Below are 9,839 nucleotides of genomic sequence, written 5' to 3'. Positions count from 1 at the left end.
GGTCGGGGGCAGCAGGGCAGGCCCTACGAGGAGAGGCGACGGGACCTGAACCTGTTCAGCCTCCGCAAGAGAAGGCCGAGGGGGGATCTAGTGGCCTGTTACAAACTAGTCAGGGAGGATCAGCAGGCATTGGGGGAGTCCCTGCTCCCCCGAGCACTGCCAGGAGTGACCAGGAATAATGGTCACAAGCTGGCAGAGGGCAGGTTTAGGCTAGACATCAGGAGGCGTGACTTCACAGTCAGGGCGGCTAGGGTCTGGGACCTGCTTCCAAGAGAAGAGGTGCCGGCTCCTACCCTGGGGGTGTTTAAGAGGAGGCTGGATGAACACCTTGCCGGGGTCATTTGACCCCCGTACTCTTTCCTGCCATGGCAGGGGGTCAGACTAGATGATCTGCTCCGGTCCCTCCCGATCCTAGAAACTATGAAACTATGAAAGGGGACAGACTGAAACAGGGTGAACTCACCCTGATTTAGCTTCCAAGAGCAGACACACAGAACTGGTACCATGCAAGCTTCGTTCAGGCTCAACTCCTTGCAGGAACAACTGTGTCAAGGACTCCCGGCTTTGTCTCAATGGGTTAAAATCAAGACTGGCCACCTCCCCAGTTGCCTGCGGCTTCCCTGAAGACCTGCCTGCCCGAAAAGGAGCTGCTGAGAAGCTGGGGCAGGTTTGTGATTTTTATTTAACTTCTGGAGGTTGGTGGCCAGGTTCATACAACATTGGCTGGGTGGATGGGATGAGTAGGGTAGCCAACCCCCACAAAAAGAGCCTCCTGGATTTTCACTGCCCAAACTGGGGGGAAAAAAAAACCTCTGCAAAAAAAGAGAGAGAAAGAAAACCCTGAACACACATTTAAACAATAACAGGGGCTAATTTAAGGACATTTGCACTCCCCGAAATAACAGGGCTGATCCTCAGCTGGCATAAACCAGTGTAGCTCTGCCGAAGTCGATAGAGCCACATCATTTTATGCTGGCTGAGGATGTGGCCCAGGATACTGTAATGACTCTACAGGCATTTAGGACTCTGCAGCTGATGCATCTTAACCAGCTTAGTCTTTAAGGTCCTTTCCTGCCTTGCTTTCTGCCTAAGTTCAGCCCAACCTGGCTAACACCCTTGGTGAAGCTGAGGGTCTGACCATGAACTGCTGCCAGGCACAGTGGCCATAGGATTCAGATGGGCTTGCCTTCAAAACACGGACCCCAGCCGCCTAAAATACAGGAGAATCTCCATTAACTGGGGGAGTTCATTATAGAAAACTGAACGGTTATGTTCCCTCCAACGGAGGGGCAGCAGCATCTGCACGTGTGACCCAGCCTATTATGACGTGCTGATTTACTCTATAAAACCACTTTTCCTAATACCTCATTTGTGATCAAATGAATTGCCCAGATAAGTAAAAAAAAAAATCATCCCTTAGCAGAAAATAAATAAGCAAGTTGAGAGACAGCCTCTGATTTGTAGCAGCACAGCAAGGTTGTTAAGGTAACCAAAACTGGAAAAATTATCTCAGCGAAAAGATACCATGCAAATGATGTTGTTATTTATTGTGACAAAATGCAGATAGAAGACACTTGGGAAATCAAAGATTATGGCATCATTTTGGAAGGAGAAACAGACTTAAGGGGATATGCTCAGGTCTAGCAAGCATGCCCCGCCGTAGCACTTTTGCACGGCATGCATAATTCCCTGAACTTAGAGATGACAGGACAGGCCCGTTACCTTGAGGGTTGTACACCGCACTTCAGCAACGACCGGGAGCTTCGCAGCTATAATTGTTTTCTTTAGAGAACTGGGTTTGGAGGTACGGCCAGATCTTATTATTTGCCCAACAGGGACGCTTTATTACCAGCAAGTAGCTAATAGCATTTTGCCCTGCTAATCACAGCACGGCGGTGGGAGACCCAAAGGGCAGCTAAGCACAGTGTCCTGTCAGACTCGGTTTGTCTGCATGGCTGTGCTTTGGAAAAGCCGAAGCGGTAAATGGTCTGATCACTTCTAGGTACTTGGCCCTTGTCAGCTAGAGAAGCACTGGAGATCTGAGTGGCAGCCTAGGCTGGCTGGAGCAATAGCAGCCTGTCAGAGGGGGCTGCCTGGCTCCGATGCTGTTAACACCCCAGAAAAGGGGGAGGAAACATCATGAAAACTTCCCTTTCTGTCTCTGGAAATCCTCCAAAGATAGACGCTGTTCCTTAGCTGGAATTCAAAATTATGATGTGCTCCCTAGCTGAGAAATGGCAAGACAGACACAGACTTTCAAGCCTCTCTCGTGGCTTTTCTCCCACTCCCTCTCAATTCCCCAAGACCGTCACATCAGCTTCAGGCAGGGGAAGTTGGAGGGCGAGGTGGAACATGTCTGCAAAGTAATGAAGGTGAGAAGGCTCTTGTGGAGTCTTCTAACAATTATATATCCATGTTAAGTCTTATCTGGCAGGGGCATTTCCAGCAGCACAGCACCCCTTCGTGCCAAGGATGAGCCAGCATTAACTCGGAAAGAGCAACGCTGCCAAGCAAAACTGCCAAAACCGATTCCTGGATCCTGTATTTTCCTTGGAGGATTCCCACTCAAGCTACAAGATCACAGCGTATGGTGGAATGGCTGCAGGCTACTTTCACATGCTCGGTACCAAAATTTGCCTCCTATAAGTGACTCTTTTTTCAATGGCTATGCTCAAGCTCCTGCCACAGTAACGGCAAAGCCAGCAGATGCCGGCGGAAAGGCAAGGCCACGGACAGAGAGGAGGGGCGTGCAGAGCGGAAACGTTGTGTTCAAGCCGAAGGGGAACTCACGTTGGTTATCACAATGGTGTACGACGCTCCGAAGTCAAGCAGCCCTAGGTCCAGGCTGAATTCCCCTGTTTCGGTTTGGCATTTTCTCTTATTGTAGCTTGATACAAGAATGAAATAAAGTATTTCCAGGTTAGTCTTACAGACAAAGAGCTTAGTTATTAAAAAGACTCCCAAAAATGGACCGGGGGAATGACTAGGCCACATCTGCAGCCGTGTACATGTCTGTCGGTTTTTGCTCTTTGGTTTCCCTTCTTTGTACCAAACACAATTCATCTCATGGGACATCTCATCGCTGACACGGGCAGCAATGGTTCCTGATTCCACCTGGGACTGAACTCCTGATTTTTCAATGTCTCCTTCCACTTTAAGCCCCACGTTTCAGGCAATTGAGCGAGGTGCCCATATTCTTCAACTTCACAAAAATGAACTATGTGCAATTGCTGTTGAGCAATTTGCTTTCAAAAGAGCGTGACTTGCCTTCAAATTTACTCTCCTAGCCCTGGACAGGCACAGTTTCTATTCAGATGCCAGCTGACTTGGTAGAGGTTATACCACAAGGGTTGTAAACTCCCACAATAAAGCTCTTAATGGGGTTGCTACAGAGGAAGAGGGAAAGTTGTGCCACTTGTTTTAGACCTAATAGATGCCAGAAAGATGGATTCCCTAAAAATACCATGGTAGGGCCAACTCTAGCAATGCTACCAAACTATGTGGAGCCCCAGCCTAGAAGACCCACTAAAATGCTAGTGCAATGGGATCCAATATACTTTCCAGCACTGCATGGTGTGGGAAACAAATAGCCCAAGAGTCAAGGTCTTTCTGGCCACGACCGCCAGAGCCCCATGTAAAAGGTAAGTTCCTGCACTAAACTGTGATGTTTTCACTCAGATAATGGCTATAAGGAATTTAGTATCCACCCCCTTCATTTGATCCTATTTAATCCACCTATCTATCCCAAGTGGTAACAGCCTGGGCAGAGAGCTGGACTTGGCATTGAGTGGATGCTACATTAATTCAGCTATACAACTCACATAGGCCTATCGATCTGCTGTCTTTTTGCTGGCGTGCCCTGCAATCTAACAACATTGCTTCTTTCCAATTAGGTACAAATGGGACGACGCATATACAGACTACTCTCCCTTTGGCTGACATTTCAACTCCTGTCACACAATGAGTCAACTCCAAGAGCATGCAAAAGGACCCTTGCATGCGTCCAAGAGAAGCCCCACGAGGGAAACGGGGATCTAGGTATGAAGTTAAGTGCTTACGTTCCCCTCTCTAACGTCGTGTAACCCGAAACGCCGTAACTTTTGTTAACGCTGATGACCTCCTGGCTGCCCAAGGTGATGTTGACATTTTGGTCCAATGCATTAATGAATCTGCAAGGAAAGTATATTTCATCACGGTGTCAAGAGAAATACAATAGTAGACACTTTACATGGGCTGCTCAAGCGCTCCTAATGTGCTCCGTACCTTTTAATTTTTATGGCACTCTCCCTTGCCAGCTACCAACACTTAAGGCTGGGTCGTTGCCCATCTCTTGATTCAAGGATAATCATTTCCCATCCCCGTATAAGTTAACCCTGGATTTCCCCACTTAGGTGACTAGCGCTGTACCCTCCTTCTCACTTATGAGCCTGGTCGTAGGGCTCTTCTGGGGCACCTTCATAAACTTAATTGAAAGGACTTCATCCATCCCAAGGAAACTAGGTCTTGTCTACATTACATAGATGAGTGTCACAGTGAATCCACCATCAGTCATGCCAGCCTGGGATGCGACGTTTATGTACTCACTTGATGCCAGCAAACTTTTAAGCATTATAAAAAGTTGGAATGTTTTTTATTAAAATGTATTTTTCTAATAAAAGATGTTGTTTCCATTGAAATGGAAAGTTCCCCCAGAAATGTCTCTTGGTTATACTGTGTTTTTCACTAGAAAAAAACCCCAAGAACTTTTTTTTCCCCCCTTTCAACTCAGAAATGTTATATGGTCAAGTAAAGAATTTTAGTAAAAAGTCAAATATTTTTGCCTGATAAAGATTTTTTTTTTGGTTTCCAGCTACCAAAAACTGACTTAAAAAAATTTTCAATTGTCACCCCTTCCCAGAATCATTTTTTTAATGAAAGGCCCTCCAAAATATTTTTTAAAAAAGTTTTGCCAAATTTTTCTACAGGAAAATAAAGCATTTCCCAACTAACCCAGTTTTCCTTCAGCTTTCCCTGCGACAGAGTTCGGGTGTTACGCCTTGTGGTTGCATCAGGGTTGATTGTGGACTTTTGCTACTAAGTTTGACAATGGATTTGTACAGGATGGTTTGGATAGGGATGACCCTGCCTTAGGCAGGGGGTTGGACTAGATCAGTGTTTCTCAACCTGTGAGCTGTGACCCAAAAGTGGGTTGCAAAAATATATGAAAGGGTCGCGCACAAACTTTGAAAATGGATTCTCCTTTAAAGGGGAAAAATGTGGGAAACCTTGGCTTTTCCCTTGCAAGCTGGCAGAGCTCCAGCCTGCGAGGGGCTGCTTGGGGCTCCCCATGCCCCACACGCACCCACCCCCACCCCACACACTGGGGCGCTGAGGCCTGGGGCGAGGGGCAGCGGGTCAGGACCGGCCAAATGGGTCCTGATACAAATAAAGGTTGAAACCCACTGGGCTAGATGACCTCCAGAGGTCCCCTCCAGCCCAACGTTTCTGTGATTAAATAGGTCTCCTCCATGATGTTCAGTCACTAGTGACCCTCTCTAGTACGACGATTGCAAAAGTACTAGTAGATACGGCTGACCCACAATGTAACAACACAATGGGTGAGTGGAAAAGGCATCAGATGCCTGGTCATTAATACCATGGTTCTTCAGCAGAGAGGTTCTTCATCATACTTGGTGTGCAGCTAGCACCTGCACCAACGTCTCTGAAATAAGCTTGTTGCTTTATGGTACCCAAACTTCATTTAGAATGGGCAAGTCATCCGGAAATTAAAAAAGCAGCTATAATCCTTAATGGTTATTCAGGAGATCTCCTCCTTACACATCTCTAAGTGATGCCTACTGACAAAAAGGAGAATGCTTTGCTTTGCACTGTAATTGTTAGATAAAGCAGCTCTGGGAGCGGGTGCGGGACCCACCCTGCCTCTGGACTGAGGAAGCCAGAGGAGGTTTGCTTCTGTGGCAGGAAGATAATCCTTTCCCTTACAAATGCAGCACATCTCTTGTGGGATCCACTGCTAGAAAACAGACTGACAGTTAAAGATGGCCTGCCAGCAAAGGACTTGGGACCAACGTTGGAGAACCTCGGACACGAGCATTGGGACTACCTCCTCAAAATGCCACGGCTTTCAGGGTGTTGGCACAGCTGCAGGGAGCATCTGCAATGGCTGGCACACTTGGTGTGAAGAGGATCCGAGCTCTGGGGCCTCATTTGGTAGTGCAGTGTGAGCTTCACCCCATGCACACAAGCGTAGGCAGCTCTGCCACCTCTGCGGTGCTTCTGCGACTGCCCGGGCCCAGGAGCAGGCCAGGGAGCAGGAGTATTGAGGAGGGAGTGGCGGGGCAGGCGGTGTAATTACAGCAGTCCTGCACCTCTCAGATTGCTCACTGAGGCAGAGGTGCAAGTTAGGTCAGTCCTGGGCCAGGGTGCAAAATTGGAGGGTGCAAAATTGATGCCTCTGAGCTGGAATCAGAAACAGACATAGGGCTGAATCTGTCCCCATAGGCCTGCTTCTCCACTGCGCTGAGCTTTGGGTAATCACTTATATCCCAGCAACAAAGGAAATAATTCAGTAGCTGCTCAGACCATTTTGCACACTGAACATAGTGCAGGGAGTGCAAATGACAGCTGTGGGTTGGGCAACAATTTGCAGGCAACAGCCCCAGTGAGTGCTTCCCCAGACAGCTCCTTTCCTTTCCCTCTCATCAAGATGGGGTAAAGGGATATAGCATTGCCCTGGGCTGCTCAGCCCCTAACTGCTGATAATGGCTCCTGAAGCTGGCATTATCCCAGGAATACTGATGCAATTCAGATTCCAGTGACATCTCTGTCCCATGAGCTACAACCCTGGGAAACAGCACCCGGAAAAATTAAAGAGCTCAAAACCTAGTATCAAAACCAAATCTGACCTGACAGCTGCCATTCCCTCGACTGGTTTCGATTGCATGTCTGTGATCTGGGGAAAGAGAAAAATCAAACATGGTTATTAGCATGCTGTCTGATGAACAAGGTGCACTGGCAAATATTGGTATCATGGGAGGTAGGGGCCTGAGCCAAAGCTCATAGAAATCATTGGGACTCCCCCATAAGATTTGGATCAGTCTGTAGGAGTGTGAAATCCGGGCTCCATTGAAGCTAGTGGCAAAACTCCCATTGGCTTCATTGGGACCAGGATTCATAGACTGATATAGTAAGTCCACTAGGTCATTCAATGAACATCTAGCCTGACCTCTTAGGATTTCACCCACTGAGCCTTGCCCTGATCCAGTAATCTGGGACTGACTACAGTATATGCCCCCAAAAGTTGCCTAGACTTTAACTGGAGGCATCAAGAAATGGAGACTCCACCAGTTTAGAGACTAACCACCATTTAAAACAGGGCCCTTATTTCTATAACAGTTGAAATGGTCTGACACTAACTTCCAGTCCTTCATTCTTGTGATGCCTTTCCTTGCTAAACTACCAAGCCCTCCTTGCCAAAATACAAATATACTTTAATTGATACTCTTTTTGATCGCCACTTGGATAAGTGACATATCTCATTTACAGGTAATTTCTCCAGTCCTTGAGTAGATGGCTGTCCTCTGCACCTTCTTATGCCTTTTAACATCCTTTGCAACCTGTAGCCTGTGCTCGACATAGTATTTTAGCAAAGCCATATACATTTCACCCTAGGTAAGAGAATCTAGTAATCCAGCAGCTTGATCATGCATAATCAACTTCTTACTATTCGTTGGACGACTGAAATGTGGACTGAGTTGGGAAGCCCCTCGTAAGGTATAAAACCACAGATTTCATAGAGTTGGTGGCCATCTGGGACCACGAGATCAGCTAGTCTGGCCATCAAATTTCATCAAGATTGCTGCTATCAGGAGATACTGATAAGTCACCAATAATTCGTATTATGATTGGTTCATGCAGCTTCTAAAAAGGGGTCACACAATGGGTGAGCAGAATCTCCTCCTTCAGATGGATGATCCATTGACACCCCATGGCTATTGAAGCCAGCGACGCTATCCCAATGTCTACAGGCCATAGGTACGGTCCAGAAGTGCTCAAGGCAACCACCAGATGTGCTGTGTAAACATTTAACATCCCTTTCCCTCACTTACAGATTGTACTGTGAGCTTCCTGAGCAAGGACCTTGCCTTCCAACCTGCCCACACAAGGTCTATCACACTTCTGGTGTCATACAGTGGTCCATCAAAGATAAACGTAGACTAAATAGTAAATTGCCAGAGTGAATAATATATGCACATTTGATAAATAATACATATCAGCAGTATTTCTGTCAGTGGTGGATGCAAGGGTATTAATGCTGCCTTTTCATGGGGCAGGCCAATCAAACTATTATTGCCTCTAATGGATGTTTTCCTGAGCTGCTAACATCTTTGTTCATAGTTGAAAGATATACAGAGATGTGAGCAAGTCTCTCTGGGCCAATTCCAGCATGGAAAACCATGCAGATTTGTGTATGCAGCTGCCAAACCCACAGACATCTAAAAGTACATTTAGCGGTATTGTCCCGTGTGGTGCAGAGGCGTCCAGCGTAGCTGGAAGCAGTCAACACCCAGGAGTCTGAGGTTTCATGCAGACTACTCCAAACAGAGTCGAAGAGCCCACACAGGGCTCTGCGTTCCTGCAGGTCCGCAGCTTCCAGAATTGGAGCTAGCCCAGGGGCCGTCTTTGAAATGCACCCAGGGGAGGGCGGGGTATACCCGGCCCACCGTTACACCAGAGCAATTCCAGCTACATCGCAGACGTTTAGCCAGGGATGAAACCGGCCCATTGCCTTCAAGGGGCTCCAGCGGGACAGAGGCGAGTGCCATATGGACTGCACGCTCAAGGAGAAGAAGGCTTAGATGCAGGTCTGGGGCAGCAGGAAACAGGCTTCCCACATTCCCACGGTAGCTCATTTGGATGGAGGACCGACTCTCCGCAACGACAAGCTGCAATTCAGCTGCTAACCTGTGAGGCGTGGGCGACTGGTGCCTCCAGAGTCTGCGGGGGCACCAGATCGCTGACGGGGCGGTCCCCCAGCCACCAATTGCTAACCGGGGGGGACATCCCCCAGCAGCCAATTGCCAAGCCACTTCCGCCGGCGCTTCCAGTTTCACAGCTGGCGCAGGGGGTGACAATACACTCAGTAAGGAGGGTGCTGCAGGAGGAAATGGGTTGCAACCTGAGGCCGGAGCCTGATCACGTTTACCTCCTGAAATATTCTGGATTAAGTCCCATAATTGCTACAGAGTTTCTTCTGACTTATCCAGGAGTAACCGAGATCAGGATGTGGCCCCCTGATGTTCACTGTATACCTGTGGCTGTTCACCGCGCTGCACGCCAGCCTGGCTCTGCAGCTGCAGAGCAGGGAGCTAGTCTTATCGTTTGCTCTGCTTGGCAAAATGAAGGGTCCTCCTGCACGTTTCAACTAACGACCTATAATAGACTAATGCCAGGAACGTTGCACTCCTGTTTTCATTTCTGTGCCTGGCCCCAGAGCCTCTTAAACATCACTGCTTTATCCAAGTACTTTTTGGAGGGGAAGGGAGAAAGAGTCAGACTTTCCACGGCTGTCCATGCTCCGGCTCTGTTCTCCAGCTGCAGCATCCACCAATTTAAACTGTGCCCAGCAACCTGGGTGCTGTAATGCCTCCATTAATCACCCAGCAGACGTGCGTGCAGACTCCACGCTGCTCGCTAAGAAGTCAACTTTACGGTGTCTGAGAGCAACTGCGCTGACACTGTGACTGAGTGGATGAATTAATGAACCCATTACCCCATTATGCATTGCATCATCGCAGCCATTGAATTAATACTGTGTTTACACTTCCGACCCGTACTCA

General features: G+C 48.0%; 1 protein-coding gene across 2 annotated transcripts in view; it reads right to left on the bottom strand.

The window, feature by feature from the left end:
* SLC15A2 (solute carrier family 15 member 2) overlaps positions 1–9,839 on the bottom strand; it is a 66,938-nt gene that overhangs the window by 3,152 nt on the left and 53,947 nt on the right. For both annotated transcript variants that reach the window (XM_019554302.1, XM_019554303.1), the window contains exons 18-20: positions 6,906–6,952; positions 4,059–4,169; positions 2,791–2,887 (exon numbers count right to left, since the gene is read on the bottom strand). In XM_019554302.1, the coding sequence (XP_019409847.1) occupies positions 2,791–2,887; positions 4,059–4,169; positions 6,906–6,952 (255 nt within the window). The remainder of the gene's footprint in view (positions 1–2,790; positions 2,888–4,058; positions 4,170–6,905; positions 6,953–9,839) is intronic.

Source organism: Crocodylus porosus, unplaced genomic scaffold, assembly GCF_001723895.1.
Source record: "Crocodylus porosus isolate Cpor-Errol unplaced genomic scaffold, CroPor_comp1, whole genome shotgun sequence".
NCBI classification, from domain to species: domain Eukaryota; kingdom Metazoa; phylum Chordata; order Crocodylia; family Crocodylidae; genus Crocodylus; species Crocodylus porosus.
This window is presented reverse-complemented; position numbering and strand designations above follow the sequence as displayed.